Genomic DNA, 24,721 nt, shown 5'->3' with positions numbered 1-24,721 from the left:
TATATACACCTGATATCTACAGACGAATACAGCGGATCTGAGAGAAAAGTCCGTTCTGATATGGTAAACTTATACAACTGATGACATTTCTTGGACAAAGACAAATGCAGTATCTGTTTATTCGTTCGTAAGCAAATAAGTGTTGAAGTTTTAGTACCTCATCCCCCCCAAAAAAAAAAAAAAAATATTGTCTAAAAAAGTTATCTGAGCTGGTAAAACTTGTAAATGCCTCAGCCGAAAATCTTGAACGAAAAGGTTGGTGGTTGTCAAAGGAGGTTGCACTTTGACGACAACTTGCACACTTATTGAGGACTGTTTGTGCGTTCATAAGATTTTATTGATCTGAGAAAAGTACAGTTCAAGTCATTTTAAAATTTCTTTGGAAACATTTTGAATCATTTTGGATCACAATACGTTGAAATATGCCAAGGCCGCATCAACGTCTTTGAATTCGTCAGAGACATCAGTACCAACGTCTTGTCCCCTTTCATACAAATATATTTTGGGATATTGTCTAAGGGCACCCTGCTGCATGCACGTCACTGAAAAAATAACACAACAGGAAAATGATGTGATCACCAATGTGATTATCTTCGAAAATAGTAAGGAATTTTCACGGTAAAGAAGTTTTTGTAAGCAGTGCATTTATGCAAGTATCTCTGTAAATGAGACAGAGACCGGGATGGACGACATGACTTCAATTAAAGATATTCCCACTATTTGCCGGAATTACTCAAAATAACAGTTTTTGTGATTCTGTCAGCATTTCGCGATGTCGTGATTCTACGAAATCCTTCTCCTTGTTTTAAATTCAACGAAGAAAAATTTAAAACATTATTGAGGGATGAACTATCAATCAATAAATCAATTTATTGCTTGCTATTCATCCTTCGCTCTTGTGGAACGAGTCAATTTGAAGTCCCGTAACGCCATACTTACTTCTGTTGCTAATCCAGTCACAGTTCATTCGACCAAATTTCACATAACCAACGCCTTGTTGAGCCAGTGTACGTTCAACGGCCAGGTAATTGTTCCACAGCTTTTCACAAACGCCACACCAGGGGGCGTAGTAGAAGATAAGTAATTGCTGAGCATTCTCGGTGTTTAAGTAGTCTCCGAATGATCTGACGTCAACATCCTCTACCTCGTCGACGTTGAAGACTACTCTTTTGTGGATGTTATCTGGCGTGAAAAACAAATGGCGGTGTTAATGTTTCAGTCGTCGGATGCTGAAAATGGAGATTTGGATGACTGGCTGCCGGTGAATATCAGAGACTCTCTGATATTAAAGATACATTTTCCTATAAGGACAATATATGTATTAATAGTAAATATATTTATTTCAGTCCTTGTTGCCACCGGCAAAACGTAGTACAGTAATTGTATTATTAGTCAAGTAGTCTGTCACACTAGATCGTCAACAGTGTGACGGTAAAAAAGGAAATCCATATCAGATTAAAGGTTAAAGGTCACTGTGACTTTTGATGATTTTCTAGACTATTTTATTTTTAATGGCCGTCACAGTGTCTTATTTCACTCTAAGCATGTTGACAACTATTGTATTATATCAGCAGGCAAATTTGAAACGGCATTGATTGTTGACAAGTGAATTCTGGTCCGGACTAGAATTTAAATGTAAGCAATAGTGGTGCATTTTAAACGTACAGAGACGCCATGTTGATGATCTCAATAAGTGTTTCAACATTGGCTTTGGAGAAGAACAAGATCTTGAATTTGACATACAAAACAAAAATAGTAAAACAAATTCATTAAATGCTACAGTTAATTTCACGTCCATATGGACCAATAACAAATTCATAAAGGTACACATGTGCGCAACACTAACAACAAGGTCAAATATGCCACGATTAAGGGACAAAGTAGCTGTTTTTTTAATTATTTAGGTTATTTTTGTTTCATTGACAAGTTTTTTCATTGAAAATTGTACTCTGCTTACTAAAACACTCTGCATATCAGTCACAAATGCTCTACTCAAACCTCTTGTATAAACATAACATGTTAATATGTGATGTTGGTAAAATTATTTCTGGTACGTTCCATAAACTATGTCATTGAAGCTTGTATTAATGTGTGTAAGAGCTAAGACAGAGGAGAGATCTGACGAGTGACAATTCACCATGTTAGAGTGAGCAGAACAGCAGCGAAAATAACCGAAATAATTCTCTTTAAAAGAACAGGGTCTTTTAGGGTCTTGTCTCCTCTAATAGACACATGCAGGCAACGCCACTTGCAAAAAAAAACTTCAACAAATGTGTGCTGAAGTACAATACTATACTCACGAGATTTTCCCTCATTCTCCTTGATCTGTAAAATAAAGTGAGTCTATTAAGATAAGAGTATTCATTCATGCTTGCTCAACTATATTAGGAGATGCACGACTAATTTGTGCCTAGTCATCACAAACTCGATTGGGACTAGTTTGGGATAATTGGATCTTCATAATGTTCAAATTTCTCCAAAGTGTTAGATGCAATATTACATATTACTCATAAAAGTGTAACTTAAAAAGAAAAGCAGATGAGGTTACATTTGCAGATGAAACCAACGTTAATTCACCATCCAATTATTCCAAATTAGTTCCAATCGTGTTTACAGTCAAAATTGACAATACAAAGAAAAATAATATTCAAATAAACTCGACTAAAATATATCCCTGTTCAACGTTCTTGTAGATCAGAAATGAGCGGTTGTTACTTTTGCCGAAAATGTTAAACTTTGAAGAAATATACCTTTTACATTTCAAATATATACGTGTAATATAGCAAATTAACTTCAAGAAGAAAGATCACTCATGAACGTTTGTAAATGTCACCATCACGCTACAAGTAATTTCAAGCTACCGTCAGACGTGGGGAAAAAATATATATATATATATTTATATATATACAAAATGTATACAATGTGCCCTCTCGGTTATCACCATAATGGCTTTATGGCAACCTCTGAACTTGGGCACAGAGAGTACGGTTATATATATATATATATATATATATATATATATATATATATATATATATATATATATATATATATATATATATATATATATATATATATATATATATATATATATATAATAATGAATAAACATTGAGAAAAACACTTGACATCAATTCAGACATGCGCATTTTTACTGAGCAGTATATAAGTAAACATGTGTCCTCTCTTTCACAAGCTGTACGTTTGAAGGTAATCAAACTCTCTTGTAATAAGAAAAATCTCATGTTTCCTCAATTTCCGCCGAAAATTAAATGTACACCATTCATATCCTGCATTAAGGTCAGCCTATAATGAATTCGGCGATCCCGGCGACTCTAATGTTACTATATCCTGCGCAGTTGTTCTAGATTACCTACTATCGGCAAACTGAGGAATGACAAAGCTATTTCGAGACATCGCTGTCTCGCATCTCACATCATCAAAACGAGAACTTAGATCGAGACTTGAATCATATTCGGGGAATAAGATGATTTGCCTTCCAGTGTTTCCGTTTGGTAGTCGAATTAGACTGATACGGCCAGCAAGACCTTTTCAACGACGTCACTAGGATGAATGTAATTTCAAGACCTGATGCAAAACTCAGTTTCATCCAATACAGAAACTTAATGCGTAGGGAATATGTTAGCTGTATACTTGACCTTGAAACCAAGTAACCGTATGTAAATACATTGGATAATAGCATACAGACATGAAAATATAGATAGGCGACTTTGTAGACTTGGAGATGAACTACATTTTATGTTTCATTGTAGCTTGTATAACGATTTTTGTGATCAACTATTTGATTTAATAAATGAGTCAAACCGAGAGTTTATTTATTATAACGACATAGAAAAATTAGTATACTTAATGGAAACAAAACGTAGAGCAACAGCAAAGTATATATCAAAGTCATTTCAAAGAAGACGTGACACTTCATTTCAGTAATAATGATTACTGTTTGATATTAGTTTTACACTATCAGTTAAATTTTTATTTCATCGAGTTACCCTTATTCTAACGTTGCAATATTATAGTGACTTATAAGCCCATTGGGCTGGGTGACCACTCACCGTTGATGTTGTATCGTTATTGAAATATAAATGTTGAGTCATGTCACATGTCACTCTAATAAATAAATCTACTACTACTACTACTACTAATACTACATGCAGGTAATGTGATACAAAATATTTCATACTAACAGCAGATGCACGAACCAATGTGACGGACGCGTACGACACTGGCCATACCGTCAATGCTTTTGCAAAGTAAAGTTTGAACAAAGGGATGTATTTTTCATCGCAAAGTGAGTCGGACTCTAAATCTCTGGTAATGATCGGGCTTTGCTTCCTGGGCGTTACCGTCGTAATAATTTTAAAACAGAGAAGACCAAATAGGTACCAAGTAATACGGCATTTGAAAGCTATTCAGCTCGCGTTTGTACAGATGATTACATTGTGATCAAAGGAAACTGTTCAACTTTCTCTTCAAATCAAAGTAAGATGTGTCATTGCAGTTCTTTGATCAAAATAGCGCCAAATAAACTCAACTTCCATATATTTATCTTTCACCGTTTGCTATCGTAGAGTTTATTCCTAAATCATCGAATTATTGTATATTCTTTATAAACAGATTTCGGGCCCTGATACATTGCGCGTACATATTTTCCGTACTCTTTCAAATCGTGGAGATTAAAGTAGGGTCTCCCGCGACCACAGCAGAATAAAATAGGCTTTGAGCCATCAGTACACAACAGATAAACACTCCCAGTGTTTAACAAGAAAGAATCCACTCTTACCGGCAAGACTTTTGCAGATGTCAACCACAATAACGATACCATCACAACGGCAAACACAAATTGCTTCATCATGGTCGACTTGTGTGCAGTCACTGTCTATTTGAGGAACCTGGGTTGTAACTTTCACAGGATCGAACTTTGATTTCTGTAAGTGTGCAGTCAGTTACTTTCTCACTGCTACTGAAACCATGCTTATATACACTTCAGCGTGCCCTCGAAGTAATCACCAGAGAGAGAGATTGACGTGAAAATCACCGGAAAACTGTTAAAAGCCATAAACAGGATACATTAAGGGAGAGGCCTCGCTGATCCTAGGTCATGAAATGTATATCCGTTTACATATTACTGGTTTTACGAGTAGTCATCGACCATCGGAAGGTTTCAAAGTAAGGATGACTTGGCATTTAATGTTGAATGTGACTTGGTGACAGATGTTCGAAGTTTCAAATACTTACAATATTCTTGTGGCCTACAACTTGTAAGGGCTCAATTTGAAGCTTATGGAGTAAATAAAGTTTTCATCGTATTATTTTTGTGAAAAGCGAACATTTATCAAAATGTATCCAAACAAGAGGAAAGTCAAAACTGTATTTTAAAAGTTTGAGAGTCCGAATTCCTATCCCCGGGGCGCATTCTACCTTAACACGTCATTTTTTATATTTACAAAGGAATCAGAAGTAAATTCCAGTTTGTTAATCGGAATCCGTATAGAGAACGTATTTGTATTGCTACCGTAAAAAATTGTTCATTAATAATCTCTACGATATACAATAATCACTAATAATGGCCAATCCTTCTCGTTGTGCTGCAACCTTTGTGCTTCAACATCAATTTATGAATAATTTATCAATAGCATATTCGTGCTGCAAAGAGTGCGTGCTGCTATGGACTTTGAGAGTTTGAAAATAAAAGAACAGATATTTTTCTAGTGTCTATATGTGATACTGTCGAGTATCAGGCGGTCAAATGTTTTGTATTTCCCGATCAATAGTAGTAATGATTGACGATAGCCATCACATGACGTGTTTCTGAACACTCATACTCTACGTCCCTTTCGTAGTTCCGTACATCGGGTTTGTCTGTCATTTTATTAAAGAAGTGCATTGCCCTAAATCTTACATATTGATCATCTGTAATCTGTCGGCAATCATATCAATGTTCTCTTAAGCAGGTGTTCAGAAGGAGTGTGTTTCAAATGTTGAAATATAAAGTCTGTTTTTATTTCACTTGTGCAAACATTCTTGCTGAATCATGATGACTAACTTACAGAAAGTATTGCTTCACCTTTTAACTCATGGAATGGTGCCAACACACTGACATTGATACGTTATGGTATCAATGTTGCTGACGCTGTTGGTTACGTGTTTCTCATGAGTAATGTGATAGTTAAGAAAGCCCGGCTTATTATTAAGAGAATAGATATTTTGACCTTTGATAGTAGTTTCCGGACGAGTGAACAGTAAATGCAAACTCTTGAGTTTTTCAGCTGACAAAACGGGTTTTCCCCTCAACGTTGGCGGCGCAATCAACTGTCAAGCTGAAAGGCACTCTGTCCGTGTACATGTACGTCTATGGGCATGGTAAACTGAATCGGTAGAGTGCGATCGTATGGTAATCTCTCCTCTGCCATTTTACGATTTCGCGCGTTTTCACGTTGACAATCGCCGTTTCTGGTACAATAAGGGAGCGTTCAGTTATTACGGCCGGGGGTGGGCCTGCAAAATCCAGGGGGGGGGGGTTAAGTTAAATTTGAAAACTGCAAAGAGGGGAGGTCATGTATTTTTCATAAGTATCCGTCAGTGTTCAGAAATATTCTTGGCAAAAAAATGATCTGCATGATTTCATTCTCTGACGTCATTTAACTGTACATCTGAACACAAGGTATAATTATCTGTCATATGAACATCTTGCCTTGGCAACTCTGAGGCTTGTCTTATTGTAAATCGAGCTCACTGAGGGCAATGAACAATTCATATTACTTACATATTAGAGATATATTTAAAAGTTACCTGTAGAATACTAGTACCATGAAAAATGAAATTATACTTTTAGGTAAAATTCCAATATCATTATTGTCGTCCACATCTGAACTTTCTAATACCCTATTCGAATCAAGTACATTTATATCAATCGTCAAACACCTATAAATGCACAGATTAAGTTAGTTTAGTATTGTAAAAAATTATTCATAGTTTTCTCATAGACTCCAATGTACACTGTAAAGTTAAGTGTTAAAGGATAGAACACCGATTAAACGCCTTTTTGTAACACTTTTTGAACGCGTCTAGACGTTCAGAAATTTAACAGTACGTGTTCAACCAACGTTCAATTTTGAACACACGTGTGCAGATTTTGAACGCTACGTGTTCATCAGATATTATATTGAACACCATGGTGTTCCATATCTGAACACACGTTGCACATGAAATGTGTTCAAAAAATTGAACGCATTTACGCGTTCAAAGGGCTGTAACACTTTTTGAACGCATGGACGCCGTTCAACGATAAGTGTGTTAAAGGCTAGAACACAAGATGCGCGCTTATTGAACACCTTTAATTTTGGGCGTTCAGGGGGTGTGCAAGCCTTTGAATAACATTACAGACCTCTGATATTCAATAAAATTATTTTATTCTAAAAATACACAAAGCATTTCTAGAGTAAAATACAATTACTGTAAAATGGGCAAATAAACATTGGCCAATTTGTATGTAAAGTTTGTCAGAGGAAAATACCAACGGTGTTAACACCCTCCTATCAAAAACATAAGCATTAAAAATCACCATAAAAAATGTGGATCGTTTTAAAAAATATGAACAAAGTAATAACATAACAGGTTTTTCTTAAATATTTGGGATTACGTTTTAAGGTTCATACTTGTTTAAAATGTACAAAATATCAACTGAAAAAGCTCAAAATTTGGCTTACTTACTGTGTTGAAAACATGTGTATGTATGGAATGCATACTTCATTGTTTTAAGATGGTTTCTTAAAGACATTTCCTCTTGTATAGACAATTGTAAATTTTGAAGAAAAAGAAAGTTAGTCAAGGCTTCTCTAGTGCACATGATACATAGTTGTCCACATTAAAGTAAACACAACATGTAAAGTTGTCAAAGTGTCACAGTAAGGCACAGCATGCAGAAAGTGGGGAAAGTTGGTCCTTGTTAGGGTAAAACCTATTTCCTTGTCCAACAAAGTCCTTCTATACAAAAAGCTTTGTTTGTTTGTAATATCTTTAAATAAACGATGACATAAATCGGTGACATTTCAAAAATCTACTTCTCAGAAATTAAAAACATATTCGTTAAGACCTTTCAGATTCTGGTGTACCTTGCTATTAATTGTTTATACAAATATTTTTACCTAAAGTGATAAAATCACCCTTAAAATAAAAAAATGTAGATTGCATCATAATGTGAATATATCACATTCTGGTAATCCCTCATATCTTAAAATGTCTGAAATGTCTTTAATGTCTTTAAAATACAAAGTTTCAAATTTCTGCTTTATTTGAACAATCTGAAAAAGGCTATCAGTAGAGATCTATGTCCTAAATATCAAAGCTGTTCAATTAGCAGTTTTGAAAAAGATTTTTAAAGAACTTTTGACCAAAAATGACGAAAATTGCCATGAAATATAAAAAATTGAATATTTCATCACAAATAGCACAAATTTGACTAGGGTTATTCTTAGGGACATGTTTACCAAATATTGAAGAAGTCAGTAAAAGAGAAGAAGATTTTTGCCAAAAATAGCAAAATTAGCCTCAAAAATATAAATTCGCATAGTTCATCATAATTTGAACATATGTGATTAGGGTAATCCCTGGGGACCTGTAATCCAAATATTAAAGGATTTGTACATGCTATTTTAAAGAAAAACCTTGGGATGTACAAATTTGAGGACAATGCTACACATCCACCTATTTAGCTGACGGCAAAGCTAAAAACCAGTTGCTAAGAACAAGAGACGTGTTAAGGTACAATACAAAATTCTCTAAGGTTTGGTAGCATGCTATGATCAACTAAATTTTATAAGGGCATAAGCTTCCAAAGACTTGAAGTCTCCTTTATCAGATGCAAGGGGGAATGGAAAATTGAAGCAGAAAGTGACAGAAAATTCAGAGTGAAAATTTCAGAAAATTCAGTAATTAAGAGTGGACATTTTTACTCTGAATTTTCCGTCGCTTTCAGCTTTAATTTTTCATTCCATCCTTGCATCTGATAAAGGAGACTACACGTCTGTGAAAGCTTATTCTCCGGCAACATGTAGTTGATCATACCATGCTACTAAAGCTTAGATTAATTCAGAAAAAAAATACAGAAACTTATCAAAATTCAGTTACTGACCCTTGGAAGTTTAAATCTACATTAGAGATGAACTGAGGTTCTCAAGCTTGTTTCCAGACAGCTACCTGTACACTCATCTTCTTCATTATCTGTACCACGTGCACCAGCTTCTGTAACAACTCTTCGATTTTCAGTTAAATCCAACTTTTTACATCCTGAAAATAATGCAACAATAGGTAATATGGCGAGATGAGACTTTAAATGAAAGACAAGAGACTGATTAGGTTAAGGAAAAGGGGAGACTTTCATATACAGTGCCTCTTTTCAATACTGTTACAAAATATTGGTTTCTTCTTGTCATCAATTGATTAAAATAAAAAAGCCAAACTCTCATATGCTGAAACAATACATTGTATACTCTACGATGTTTAACTGATTTTTTACATGCGATTGTCTCTACTAAAAGACATGTGTTAGCTGTGATTACGCAGCGGTACTATGCAAGGCGTATCGATCGCGCTCAGGTCAAGGGTTATCGCTTAAGTTGGTGTCACGATGACCCTTGACCCGAGTGAGATCGATCGATAGGCCATGGCCAAAAGTACCATCGCGTATCACAGCTTGTTGTTGGTATACCAGCCACTGACAGAAAAAAGGTTTCTTCACGTAGTTAAGCTATTTCAAAGTACAATACGATTAATTTCGAAGGATATTAATACAGATGCTTCAAAATCTTATACCTTTTACTATTTTGGAGAGAAAACTTACCCTTCCTGGTCATGTTTCCGCACGATCACGACTTCAGGGTGCGCTTACAAGAAAAATGTCGCAACTTCCGTTTTGATGCATCATGGGATAGGAAAAAGCACCAAACTTGAACACCAAGTGTTTAGAAATAGAACGCCTCTTGCACGCCGATGTTAAAATTAAAACGTTCATGGTGGTTTTCTGATTTTATTTTCAAATTTTCAAAATTTCAACACGTAATAAGCGTGTACAATTATTTTGTATACTTTCTTTTTTAGAAAAAACATGCTTTCAGCAATTGTAGACCGGAAATATTTTTCACTTAGTGGGACATTCGTCACACCAAAATCCGTGTACGTTTGCCGGACAGCGAGGCAGTAGTAAATTGAATAAAGCCATTGTAAAGTAAAAAACACAAAAGACTGTTAATTGTTTCACAGTATTGTAAAATTTCTGTGATGTTGAGTTTTTGAACACTTGAAGGAGATGGCTGTTAACACATAGAGTTCAGGTTTAGAACATCATTGTTAATAATATGAACAGTAGTGTTAACAATATGAACACTAGCCGTTCAAATTTGAACACCGACACGTACATTTTGAACGCGTAAAGACGCGTCTAGCGTCCGCTATTTTTACAGTGTATAGTGAATCAACATTTCGGTGAAATTCCAAAATCCAATTTTGCACACATATCAACTTTTAACCATCCTAGTCAAACTAAGTAATTTGAAATGAATTATCAAATGTATATAAATACACAAATTTAGCTAGTTTTGTATTGGAAAAAACATCCATAGTTTCCTCATAGACAACCATGTATAGTGAATCAATATTTCGGTGAAATTCAAAAATCCAATTTCTTGCACACATATCAACTTTTAACCACCCTAGTCTAACTAAGTACTTTAAAATGAATTATCAAATGTCTATAAATACACAGATTTAGCTAGTTTTGTATAGGGAAAAAATTATTCATAGTTTCCTCATAGACTCCCATGTACAGTGGATGAACATGTTTTCAGTGAAATTCCAAAATCAGATTTCTTGTACACATAATATGCACCTTTAACCATCATATTATAATCAAGTACAATTATGTTAATCATTCAACGTCTGTATATGCACAAGTATGACAAGTTTTTCATTGTAAAAAAAATATTCACAATTTTATCATAGACACCCATGCATAGTAAATGAACAGTTTTGGTGAAATTCTAAAGTCAAATTTTTTATGCACATACTAGTTGTAACAAACCTGTTCAAATTAAGTACATCTATCTCAATTATCAAATGTCCATAAATGCATAGCTATTGCTAGTTTTGTATTGAAAAAGTATTACATAGTTTTCTCATAGACTACCATGATCAGGGGTTTCATTAAGTTTTGAAGTAGGGGGCCAGAATGAAAAAGTAGGCGGCTTGCAGCTGCCATGACCACAAAGCGGTCGTCGTGGGGGAGGGTCCGGGAGGGGGTGTTTGCCCTCCCGGCCGAAGGCCGGAAACCCTGAAAAATGAGTTAAAATTCACTTTTTACAGCTCACAGTCACATGAATTTCTAGTATTTCAGGAGAATTGTCAGCAGTGTTCCAGGGCAATGTGTGTTCATATCATAAAAGCCATGGGAGATTAGGCCTGAATATGATAATTCATAATTACAAATAATAAAATGTGGTAATGTTGACGATATTTCGAACAAAGAAAAATGAAGTCTTAGAACCTAAGAACCTCTATGCTTTTGGGAAGTAAACCATAATAATTCAGTATTATTAATGATATAGATTTGATATTGTAGACGATGTTATAAAAGTTACATCTAGACAGGTGGCTAGGGGATTGCCCCTCTGTTGAAATGTTGGCACCCCAATTAATTTGTCAAGGCGGACCACTCCCCCCAATGAAATGTAGAGGTACAAGTAGAACACATGAACTGGTGAAATCTCCCGAAATTTTCTATTACAGGGGGAAATCCCCCTTGTTGATGCCATCCTGGATGAAACACTGATATTTTAAGCACAGAAAATGAGACAATTTTCATCAATGTAACATGTTATGCTTTAAAAATTTATGTAAGAACCATGATGTTTGGTATGGCAATCTGTAGATGAAGAACTTTTATACCACTGAGGAGGTAAAAAGGATAATTTATTTAACAATAACGATAAAAATGACAATCATTACCATATTTCGCAAATAGAAACAAAGACCCTAAAGGTTATCTGACTATATGGGTATGCAAAGTATGAACCTTGATATAGGATATGAAAATTAGTACGTTCAGAAGCTCACATTTGGATTTTACCTAAGAAACGCTTTTGAAGTGAATTTTAGAGGTCTGATCGTATTTCAACCACTCTCTGGGTGACGTTTTTATTGGCGTCGATTGACCAAAAAGCAGTACATATAATACGTCCGGTTGGTTATATACCTTGACATTTACGCCTACCACGGTGCAACGCACGTCGGCTTACTAAATTCGAACTGTAATCGGGAAGTTTTTCGTGAGAAAATAATCAGGTTATTGTCTTCGAAAACATTTTAAATCCACATAATTATCCTTCTCTTGTTTCTTGGTCAACTTCAAAACCGAAGATCGTACAGAGAAGCTTGACCCTGCGATCTCTTCCGTCTTCATTTGTTCACCGACCATTTTGAATTGAGCTAATGACAGCCGACAGGTGTAGTACGCACGTTTTTATTGGCGTATATAAAGGTCACCACATCGGGATCAGCATTTTAGGTAGCCAATAGAATCGTCCGTTGCAATTCTGATTTTTATTAAGGCAATATACGCAAGACCGTGCTGCATCGTAGTACAAGGCGATCGTAGTAGTCGCTCGTCTTCTAAATTTTGTTTCACATAAAAGCCGTTGCAAAGTTTGACTACACAGTTTGTGAAACTTGTCCGTATTATTTCAGAACGTAAAAAATATTTCAGCGATTAAAGAGTTCAACTTTTCCGAAAAAGTAGCCGGCGAAATCGTGAGAGTAACCGGTAAATTTCGCCGGCTGCCGGCTCTTAATGAAACCTCTGATCATGCCATGTATAGTGAATCAATATTATCAACAGCTAATTATCAATTAAATCCAAATATCAAAATTTTGTAGACATACGCTTGCGCAAAAATATTGCGATCCTCCTGTAATTTCTGTCCAATCCCTTTGAGAGGTAATTCCAAAATTATAGCAAGTCAGAAGGGGAAATTTGAACATAAACACCTTGTGAGTTTGTAAGGGGGTGTCATTTGAAAAAATCTGAGAATCTTTTTTTGGATTCTATCGCGCCCCCACGGTGTGTGCAGCTTTACCTAAGCAATGTGGGGGTCGGGTCATGAAATTGTTGTCATCTTAAAAGGGGGGGACATCAATTTTTTGGTGCAATGGGTAGGGGGGTTCACTTATTTTGACTGATGAGCAGGAAGAATTTGCCAGCCCATCCCCGGCCATAATAACTGAACGCTCCCTTATGTAAGGGAAAAGAATTGTCAGATACCTTTCAGTTCATCTTTGCGTGGGTATTGTGATAGGATAAGGCTGTCTTATGTTTTCGACAGTGAAAAGTACCAACTCACTAGAAAAAAGTACAGAGGAGTCGATGTTGTGGCGTGAATATTTCACTCTGCAGTATAACTGAAGCAAAGTACTGAGTCAAACTGACCATATATGGTCTATCTCCATTCGGTTTTGTATTCACAAACAAGACTTACCACACCTGCTTCAACAACCGCATCTGGTTATATTCCATGCTTCATTACGAAGGTCGTTTGGACTCAGTGGTAAAGTGACCTCATTTTTCCAAGTAACACAGTCAGGTAGAGTGGGTACAACTTGGGAATCACAGTACCATTCAGACCATTGTTAAAGTGGGATGGCGCCTCGAAAGTGAAAGACTTAAACTTTTGCTCAAACTTCACTAAATGAAACTTTCAACCATTCTCCTATCAAATTAGCGATAAAAATCAGGGGTCACCATGCAAAGATTGGAACTGGCGAAACAAATTGCCCATTGCGATATTTGAAATTCAAAATGGCCGCCATCCATGTCGGGTAAATATACTGGATTTTCGAAAAACTAAGACGGTGAAAGTTTTTCTTTTTCCCAGCGCTTTAAATTGAGTCCCATAAGTGGAAGACCAGAAAAGAATTTTAGAAATTCAGAGTACAAATATCTGTCCCTGAGGCGCGTTCTATCTTAAATACTGAAAGTTTTTATTGTTTGATGTCTTCTACACGCGAAAGCCATCAAAATTATTTTGTGTCTAGTAATTGCATGCACCACATATCCGTATCAATATCGAAAGATTTTTCAAGGGATTTATATTGAGGATGAAGGGTCATGTTCCACAAGTTTGGTAAGGGGAGCTCTCTTATAAACATCTCAGTCATTTAATTATTTTGTCTAGTGTCAAAATTTACAATCAGTTCAAACTCTTAACAGTTGCGGCGTATATATTTATATCTGTGTGTATATGTATTTATTTATTTATTTATTTATTTATTTATTTATTTATATCGAAATGTACAGATGTCCTCGTGGGAAATTACAGTGCTTGATGCTTAAAGCAGAGCGTTATAAATAATAACACGAATACTTCAAGTACAAAGGAATTATGTATCGTTATCACTATTGTAAAAAAAGTGTCTATGTGGACCATTTCTTTCATCCTCTATTCTAAGAAATAAAATCGTTTAACACATATTTTTTTCAATATTTACATTAAAGAGCTTGCTGCATAACTTTACCTTTGTTTCTCATGTTACCAAAGATAAATAGTGAACTTGAAGTACTTTAGTTACCACTATTAACGGAAAGAGCAGTGGATGTCCGATGCCCTTCTGTAGATGCTGTAGTTTGTGTGTAAGTTTTAAGAACAGGACACGTAACACCTTTTGTAAGATCCTGCCTTTATCCTGTTTTTTTCGAATATACGAATGTTCTTATAATTTCTAATCTCCCAACGTGAACAGAAATGAAAAAGAAAATATTTATTGCAGATCGAGGATTTATTATGCAATTGTTGTGTTAGGAGGTAGACTAGGTGTTTCAAAGAGATTACAATGCCACAACTTACTACTAAAATTTAACATAATTTAGAAATGTACTTTTTACACTTTTCACGAGAAATGCAAGCTGTCACTAACAAGTAGTCTTGCAAAAATCCTTGAAGACAAAAAGTCAAAATTACAAGTTTTTTTTACAAAATTCAGTGGTCGTCTTATAAATCGTCATCGTGTACCTGTTTATAGATTTAGGAAATCACCCCCGCCCGCAGCGGGGAATATACACGAGAAATTGGTACGAATTGTACCAAATCTCGTCTGTACCCGACTGTGACGGGGTGTTTGCCATTATACTATATCAGCTTGTGTGTTTCTGTCGTCTTGTTGGCGTAATCTTGTCACTTTATGTCCAAAATGCAGAAAACGGACGTCTCAGAGATCGAAGATCGGAAATTTAGAGCCCGAGATCGAGCATGGTTATAATATGGGATTGCGTTGACAACATGACGCACATAGTATTAGCAGACGACAAAAAGTGACAGTGCAAGTATGGTAAAGTGTAAAAAGCGTAGTCACTAGGCATTTCTGCAACGAGGATGAAAAAGCCTACACCTGACAGTGTGTTTGCAAAACACAAATTATTAAATTAATTATTTTATTTATTTATTTATTTATTTATTTATTTATTTATTTATTTATTTATTTATTTATTTATTTATTTAGTATCCCCAAAATTTCCCTGCAAGGTAAAGGCCCTTCCCTTTATTGGTTTCCACATTAATCCTCCATGGTTTAGGAGACCTCTTTAACACTGCTAAAACATTATTTTAACATCGGCGGAATGCTTTCGTTCAATCAGAATGGCGCATGGTAAACAATCAGTGCTTTTTCCATTTATGTCGAATTACTGTTTTAAGTCCTGTGATACCATACTTACATCTGTTAGTAGCGTGGTCACAGATCACGCGACCGAACTTAATATCGTCTCTGTCAGCAAAATATTCTTCAACAGCGACGTACTTGTTCCACAGGTCCTTACAATCTCGACACCAGGGGGCGTAGTAGAAGATGAGTACGAATGAATGCTCCTTTGGGATGATGATAAAAAAATCGAATGTGCTGGCGTCTACGCTCTTTATCTGCTCAACATTGAAGGCGACTCGCTTGTGGAGGTTGTCTATTGTGAAAGACATGTGCAAGTTTTAATATATGTGTGAACTATCATAAGCTAACCATTGGATATGACAATTCACTTGACCAAACAAAAAGATAATGGCATACATTAACACATCTACAAACAAATGAAGAACGGTAAATAAATGGCAATGCTTGGTATGGAGGTCAAATATAAATGTTACTTTTGCAGTATTAAGGTAGAATGCGCCTCGGGGACAGCTATTTAGGCTTGCAGATTTTATCAATTCCTTTCTGATCTACCAACTGTGGGGGCTCTTTTTAAGCTTTTGCTGTAAGAAATTTTTCACTGTCTCAGTTTTTCGAAAATCGAAAATTTTATTTTCCTCCATAGAGTTAACACAGGGATTGCGGTCAGTTTGAATTTCAAGTATCGGAAATTCTTAGGTAATTTGTATCTCTCGTACCAAATTTTACAAGGTGACCCCCCCCCCCGATTTTGATTTTTGATTTTGAAAGAGAATGTCCGAAGTTTCATAGAGGAAAGTTTTAGCAAAAGTTTAAGTCTTTCATTTTCGAGGCGCAAACTACCTTAAATAAATTGAATATAAATGAACACACACAGCCTAACATGGGGGCAAAGACATGCATATGAAATTCAATATTACCAAAATGCGCCCCTTCCACGAACCCATATGCTCCGAGCACACGACCATTTGTAAACGAGTCAACATCATGCTTGTAAAAACATGTATATCAAATGTGCGCTAAACATCATCATCAGAATGCGAGTCTATACTCACGTCCATTTTCAGTTTCTTTCAACTGAAAGTAAATAAAAAAAGTCTAGTTACATTGAAGTTTACAATCATACTATAGGTTCAGTCAGTTCTCTATTTTATTTAGGCAGTAGTTCGTGAATATCAGATTCTCTGTGGCCATGATCATGGTGATATTGACGATACACTTTCTATGTTGTCTAATATCTCCATTTTTACTTTCCTTGCAGGAGCACTTGGCTTTCCTAATCGTTCGGTAATGTCACTGACAAGATTGAACTTTGAATTTTGAACTCCTGCCATGTTGACAAGCTACATTTTCGATGCTTATAATAAAAAAAAGAAACCACGTACGAAGTGAAAGTTAACCTCCTCGAATGCATATGAACTCTTGCTGAAATGTGAGATGATTTCGGAATAGAGTGTATTTCTTGAAAGGGTGGACACACACTTGTATTTAGTCTATTTATCATTTGTCGAATCCACACAGGACACGTCAATAAAAAATACTACAGTAGTATGATTTTATTGACGTGTCCCGTGTGGATTCTACTGTTAATTGTTGCCACCTTTTGTCCACTTTGTAATCAAACATTCTCTCATACAACAGAAAAATATCGGATCAATGATAATTTCCGCTGAAAAATTGCATGTAAAACTTTCATATCCGGTATTTGAGGTCGGCTAATGGCGATTTTTGTGAGACCTAGACCACAGGGAACTCTGACTGAGAGGACCTCCTCTACATGGAGAGAGGGAGCAACGTGCCCATAGGAAGGTGAATCTAGTCAGAGGGTTCATGCCCATATCAAAAGGTGAATCTAATCTGAAAGTCTCATAATTGATCCGCCAGTTGTCTGTTTGTTGTTTGTTTGTTTGTTTGTTGTTTGTTTCTTTGTTTGTTTGTTTGTTTGTTTACTTGTTTGTTTTGTTTACTTGTTTTTTTGTTAATTTTTTCTATTTTTCTTGTCTATTTTTGACCGTTTGTAGTCTCACGATTTATCCGTCAGTCGATTTTTGTTTGCTTATTTACTTGCTTTTGTTTACTTGTTTTTCTTTCTTGACCTTTTTTTCTAAATTTTATTTCTGTTTTTCATTTATTTGTTCACTGTTATTCAGTCAGGGTTCCCTGTGATGTTACACATACCTTCAGTTTAATGGCGTGCATTACGTTTAAATTATTGAGATGATCGTAGCTCGTGGTATGGGATGATGAATTACGGAATTACCATGGCAACTGTATTAATTTTTATAAGTTTGACACGAAAGAATTCTCTCTTACCGGTAACACTGTGGCAGACGTTATCCAGTACACGGACACCATCACTACGGTAAGCATTGATACTTTCATCGTGGTCCGCACACGTACAGTAACGATCAGTAGACGAGTCTGCGTTGTTAGTACGGGAGCTTTTCTCCGTGAGCGTAGTCAGCGAATTTGACAACCCTAAGATCTCTGTTGTTATTTTTCGTGTTACCCTGTCGATAAGAAAGTGCACCTGTTTACTTGTCTATTATTGCTAATGGATGCTGAGGGTAGGCCATCTTGAACTTGAAGATATCTGATAGCGGCTGTACATGAACTTTCTGCAAAGTTTGTTTCCCACAAGATGTAATGCGTCAAAATTTGATGTGAAGAATAAGAGTGGAGAAATGAGACTGTATTATTGTAATCAAATACGAATATGCAACTCCGTTGTGCAACTAGTTATACACAAACACAAGAAGAATCATTAGTTCATACTAATCAGCCATACACGGTTAGTGTTTTAAGTGATATTCAACTGATATTCAACTTTACAAATATGTATATCATATATAAATATATATATTTCTCTATACATTTTGTTTGTTTTTTTTGTGTTTTTTGTTTGTTTGTTTTTTAATTTACGTATTTTCTACTTACTCGTAATGTATTTATTTAGTTATATATTTATTTATTTATTTATGTACTTGTTCTTATTCACTTAGTTACTTAGCACTTTCAAGTCTACTCTCACACGATTAGTGTTTTAAGTGATGAAGAGTTAGTCAACTTTACTTATATGTATATCATATTTAAATATATATATTTTTCTATACACTTTTTTTATGGTTTTCTTTTTTACGTATTTCTACTTACTCGTAATGTATCTATTTAGTTATATATTTATTTACTTAGTTGTTCTTTTATTCACTTAGTTACTTTGTTACTATTAGATTACTTTGCAGTCCAGCTACTTTCGTGTTACACTACCCTCGATATACTTCAGTTTTCTTGTTTCTTCTTCTTTTTATTGCTTTAACATCAAACGGCTTTGGGAACGGACTAGACTAGCATTTGCTATTATCCGTTTTCGTTTACCCTTTATCACAGCACAACTCAGATGTACATTCATTACTGAATTGCAATATTAATATGATTAATGGTAATAAAGATTATTATTATATTGCATGACAGGACTTTTTCTGTGCTGCAAACATCCAACTGCCCCTCCCCTCCATCAACTGCCCTCGTCGTACGCCATTCTGTAAATAATTGTTAATGAGGAAGGATAGATTTGTACTCAAAGTGACCATTGAGGGCGCTAAGTAAAATTAATTATTCCTTAGAGAAAACAGAAGTGCAAAAGTACCTGCTGAAAGCATCCGAAAAGATGGCGGCATGGTAGATTTCTTTCTGTCAGACGAACAAGACTAATGAAATTAAGACTTATGCTGATGATACAACTTTACACTCGATAAATGTAAAAAATATTTAACAGTCTTTGGAAACGTTCGATAAACCTGAAAAAGCAACAGTTGCGAAGCTTAACAAGAAGAAATCTAAATGTTTATAGACAGGGAGTTTAATTAATCGTACTGAATCGGTATAAGGGTTTAATTTCGGACAAGGTTTGGCAAATCTTAGCGTCAGGCCTGGAAACTGTAACACAACTACAGAAAACTGGAAAATATTGATGGAAAAAATTTGTAAATTACCTAACGATCCGGAGTACTAAAAATTTGTCTTTTACCGGCAGGACAGTTATAGCTAATTGTAAAAGCATAGAAAAAAAACTTATATATAAAGTGATGGAAAATGCAATTTTGCCAAGAAGAAACCTTGGAACACATCTCATTTGAGTGTAAATATGTGAGTAATTGCTGGAAATTGAAATGATAACAATGAAAGATACGACATTATATACTTTATCACTTCCATTGTAAAATATACAGCTACAGATGGGATTAAAGTTACCCTCCAATCCTGTGTTATGTAACTCAAATGTTATTGTTCTTCATTGTGTTTCACTCATAATATGATGAACAAAACTGAGGATTTTATAATGAAATTACAAGCCTTGTAAGACTTGAAGGAGGAAGAGGAAAAGTCTTGAAAGCTTTCATACGATGATATGATTTTATTGATCTGAGAAAAGTACAGTTCAAGTCATTTTAAAATTTCTTTGGAAACATTTTGAATCACTTTCGATCAGATTACGTTGAAATATGCCAAGGCCGCATCAACATCGCTGAATGTGTCAGAGACATCAGTACCAACGTCTTGTCCTCTTTCATACAAATATATCTTGGGCAATTGTTTTAGGGCACCCTGCTGTATGCACGTCACTGGAAAAATAACACAACAGGAAAATGATGTGATCACCAATGTGATTATGTTCAAAAATAGTAAGGAATTTTCATAGTAAGTAAGTTTTTGTAAGCAGTGCATTTATGCAAGTCTCTCTGCAAATGAGACAGAGACCGTGATGGACCGTTGTGTCTTCAATTAAAGATATTCCCAGTATTTCCTCGAATTACTCAAAATAACAGTTTTTGTGATTCTTTCAGCATTTCGCGATGTCGTCTTTCTACTAAATCCTTCTCCTTGTTTTAAATTCAACAAAGAAAAAAAATTAAAATATTATTGACGGATGGACTATCAATCAATAAATAATCAACAAATCAATTTATTGCTCGCTATTCATCCTTCGCTCATGTGGAACGAGTCAATCTGAAGCCCCGTAAAGCCATACTTACTTCTGTTGGTTTGCCATCCACAGTCCATTCGACCAAATTTCACATTCTCAATGCCATGTTGATCCAGTGTATCTTGAACAGCCAGGTAATTGTTCCACAGCTCTTCACAATTTGGACACCAGATGGAGTAGTAGAAAATAAGTAACAGCTCAGCATCCTTACTGTTTAAGTACTTTCCGAACGTTGTCATGTCAACATTCTCTATCTCGTCAACATTGTAGACTACTCTCTTGTTGATGTTATCTGGTGTGAAAAACAAATTTTGGTTTTAATGTTTCAGTCGTCGGATGCTGATAATGGTTTAATTTGGATAAATGGCTGCCGGTTAATATCAGAGACGCTCCGATATTAAAGATACATTTTCCAATAAGGACAATATATTTATTTCAGTCCTTGTTGCCACCGGCAAAACACAGTACAGTAATTGTATTATTGGTCAAGTAGTCTGCTACACTTGATCTTCAACAGTGTGACTGGATAAAAGGGAATCCATATCAGATTAAAGGTTAAAGGTCACTGTGACTTTTTTATGATTTTCTAGACTATTTTATTTTTAATGGCCGTCACAGTGTCTTATTTCACTCTAAGCATGTTGACAACTATTATATTCAGCTTGTCAACTCGGTAGACAAATTTGAAACGGCATTGGTATTGTTGACAAGTGATTTTTGGTCCGGACTCGAATTTCAATTTGAGCATCGGCGGTGCATTTTAAACGCATACACATACCGTGTTGATGATCTCAATAAGTGTTTGAGCATGCGCTTTGGAGAAGAACAAGATCTTGTATTTGACATACAAAAACAAAAATAGTAAAACAAATTCATTAAATGCTACAGTTAATTTCACTTTCATATGGACCAATAACAAATTCATAAAAGTACACATGTGCGCAACACTGACGAGAAGCTCAAACATGCCACACGATTAAAGGGACAAAGCTGTTTTTTTTTAAATTATTTAGGTTATTTTTGTTTCATTGACAAGTTTTTTCATTGAAAATTTTGTTCTGCTTACTGAAACACTCTAAATATCAGTCACTAAAGCTCTACTCAAACTTCTTGTATAACCATAACATGTTAATGCATGTGTAATGTTGGTAAAATTATTTCTGGTATGTTCCATAAACTATGTCATTGAAGCTTGTATTAATGTGTGTAAGAGCTAAGACAGAGGAGAGATCTGACGATTGACAATTCACCATGTTACAGTGAGCAGAACAGCATGTATGGTTGCCAACTTGAAACGAAAATAACCGAAATAATTGTCCCTTTAAAAGAACCTAGGGTCTTATTCCCTTTAATAGACACATGCAGGCAAACATGTATTCTACGTGGAAAAACTTGAACAAATGTGTGCTGAAGTACAAAACTTTACTTACGAGATTTTCCCTCATTCTCCCTCATCTGTAAAATAAAGTGAGTCTATTAAGATAAGAGTATTCATTCAACGCTTGCTCAACTATATTGGGAGATGCACGTCTAATTTGTGCCGAGTCATCACAAACTCGATTGGGACTAGTTTGGGAGCATTGTTCTCCAAAGCGTTAGATGCCCTATAGCTGAATGTTGCAATATTGCAAATTACTCATAAAACAAAAGCAGATGACGTTACATTTGCAGATTAAACCGACGTTAACTCACTATCCAGTTATCCAACATTAGTTCCAATCGTGTTTACAGTCAAAAATTGACAATACAAAGAAAAATGCTATTCAAATAAACTCGACTAAAGTATATCCCTGTTAAACGTTCCTGTAGATCAGAAATGAGCGGCTGTTACTTTAGCCGAAAATGTTAAACTTCGAAGAAATATACCTTTTACATTTCAAATATATACGTGTAATATAGCAAATTAACTTCAAGAAGAAAGATCACTCATGAACGTTTGTAAATGTCACCATCACGCTACAAGTAATTTCAAGCTACCGTCAGACGTGGGAAAAAATACACACACACAAACACACACACACACACACACACACATATATATATATATATATATATATATATATATATATATATATATATATTATATATATATATATATATACTCGTCTACACAAAGCTGACACGTAGAAAGGAAAGCCTGGAAAATGAATAAGCATTGAGAAAAACATTTGACATAAATTCAGACATGCGCACTTTTCCTGAGCAGTATATAAGTAGACATGTGTCCTCTCTTTCACAAACTGTACGTTTGTTCCCATTTTTATCTGAAAATAATCAAACTATCTTGTAATATGAAGAAATCTCATGTTTCCTCAATTTCCGCCGAAAATTAAGTGCACACCATTCATATCCTGTATTTAAGGTCAGCCTACAATGAATTCGGCGATCCCGGCGACCCTAATGTTACTACATCCTGCGCAGTTGTTCTAGATTACCTACTATCGGATAATTGAGGGATGACAAAGCTGTTTCGAGGCATCGCAGTCTCGCATCTCACATCATCAAAACGAGAACTTAGATGGAGACTTGAATCATATTCGGGGAATAATGATTTGCCTTCAAGTTTTCGTTTGGTTGTCGAATAGACTGTTACGGCCAGCAAGACCTTTTCAACGACGTCACTGGGATGAATATAATTTCAAGACTGGATGCAAAAATCAGTTTCATCCAATACAGAAACTTAATGCGTATAGGGAAAATATTAGCTGTATACTTCATCTTGAAACCAAGTAACCATATGTTAATACATTAGATAAACCACACTGGCTAAACCATCAATGCTTTTGCAAAATAAAGTTTGAACAAGGGATGTGATATTCATCACAAAAGTGCATCGGACTCTAAATCTCTAGCAATGATCGGTCTTTTGAATCTCTAGCAATGATCGGGCTTTGCTTCCTGGGCGTTACCGTCATAATAATTTTAAAACAGAGAAGACCAATATGTACCAAGTAGTGCGGTATTTGAATGCTTTTCAGCTTGCGTTTATACAGATGATACAACTTAAAAGATTGAAATCGTTCACTTTACGTTAGATAACATCGTGATCAAGGGAAACTTTTAAACTTTGTCTTCAAATAAATTAAAGGTGTCAGTGCGGATTTCTTAGTAAAATAGCGCCAAATAAACCCAATTCTTCCTATATTTATCATTCATTGTTTGCTATCGTGGAGTTAATTTCTAATACATTGCATTATTGTATATTTCTTGGACACAAAATTAAGGGGCCGTTCTACATTTGCACGTACACGCGTACATTTGCCGTATTCTTTCAAATTGTGGAGATGAAAGTAGGACTTCCCGCGTCCACAGCAGAATAAGGTAAGCTTCGAGCCATCAGTAAACAACTGTTAGAGGCTCTCAGGGTTTAACAAGTGACGAAATAGTTAAATCTTACCGGCAAGACTTTTGCAGATGTCAACCACAATAACGATACCATCACAACGGCAAACAGAAATTGCTTCATCGTGGTCGATTAGTGTGCAGTCACTGTCTACTTGACGAATCTGGGTTGTAACTTTCGCCGGATCGGAACTTCGATTTCTGTAAGTTTGCAGTCTGTTACTGTCAAACACCGTCTTCTTTCTCACTGCTACTGAAACCATGCTTATATACACTCCAGTTTGCCCTTGAAGTAATCATAGAGAGAGATTGGCGTGAAAATCACCGGAAAACTGTTAAAAGCCATAAACAGGATACATTAAGGGAGAGGCCTCGCTGATCCTAGGTCATGAAATGTATATCTCTTTAAAATTAACACGATTGGAACTAATTTGGGAAACTTGGATGAGAGTAATTATTAGGAAAATGTAACGAAATCGAAACTTTTACAGCCGAAATTTTACAAAATGATAGAATAGTGTAAAATATGAAATATTGTTCTCATCGAACAAAACTACGAAAACACAACGATTATTTCATACCTCTTTCATCGGATTCATTTTCATGAAAAAAGTCCATTTTTGTGTAAATTTACTAAAGAAATGTGACAAAATGCTTAAAATTTCTCTACTTGAC

The 24,721-nt window shown here is 35.4% G+C and overlaps 2 protein-coding genes and 1 long non-coding RNA gene across 3 annotated transcripts; all 3 read right to left on the bottom strand.

Annotated features, from left to right (window-relative positions):
* Positions 1-315: 315 nt before the first annotated feature.
* On the bottom strand, positions 316-5,104 carry LOC139142663 (uncharacterized). The gene is made up of 4 exons (XM_070712713.1): positions 4,802-5,104; positions 2,301-2,325; positions 940-1,182; positions 316-542 (listed from the first exon to the last, which is right to left on the bottom strand). Exons 1-4 carry the CDS (start codon positions 4,871-4,873, stop codon positions 406-408), a joined length of 477 nt encoding a protein of 158 aa, XP_070568814.1. The 5' UTR covers positions 4,874-5,104; the 3' UTR covers positions 316-405.
* A 10,762-nt stretch (positions 5,105-15,866) lies between these two features.
* Positions 15,867-18,215, bottom strand: LOC139141487 (uncharacterized). Its single transcript, XR_011554196.1, has 3 exons — positions 18,034-18,215; positions 16,776-16,797; positions 15,867-16,015 (listed from the first exon to the last, which is right to left on the bottom strand). It is a non-coding gene; the product is annotated as an uncharacterized lncRNA (long non-coding RNA).
* A 1,899-nt stretch (positions 18,216-20,114) lies between these two features.
* On the bottom strand, positions 20,115-24,294 carry LOC139142662 (uncharacterized). The gene is made up of 4 exons (XM_070712712.1): positions 24,102-24,294; positions 22,135-22,159; positions 20,754-20,996; positions 20,115-20,342 (listed from the first exon to the last, which is right to left on the bottom strand). Exons 1-4 carry the CDS (start codon positions 24,168-24,170, stop codon positions 20,206-20,208), a joined length of 474 nt encoding a protein of 157 aa, XP_070568813.1. The 5' UTR covers positions 24,171-24,294; the 3' UTR covers positions 20,115-20,205.
* Positions 24,295-24,721: the final 427 nt, after the last annotated feature.

The sequence above is a fragment of the Ptychodera flava genome, chromosome 10 (assembly GCF_041260155.1).
Source record: "Ptychodera flava strain L36383 chromosome 10, AS_Pfla_20210202, whole genome shotgun sequence".
Taxonomy (NCBI): domain Eukaryota; kingdom Metazoa; phylum Hemichordata; class Enteropneusta; family Ptychoderidae; genus Ptychodera; species Ptychodera flava.
The sequence above is the reverse complement of the archived record's forward strand: the minus strand, read 5'-3'. Positions and strand labels throughout refer to the sequence as shown.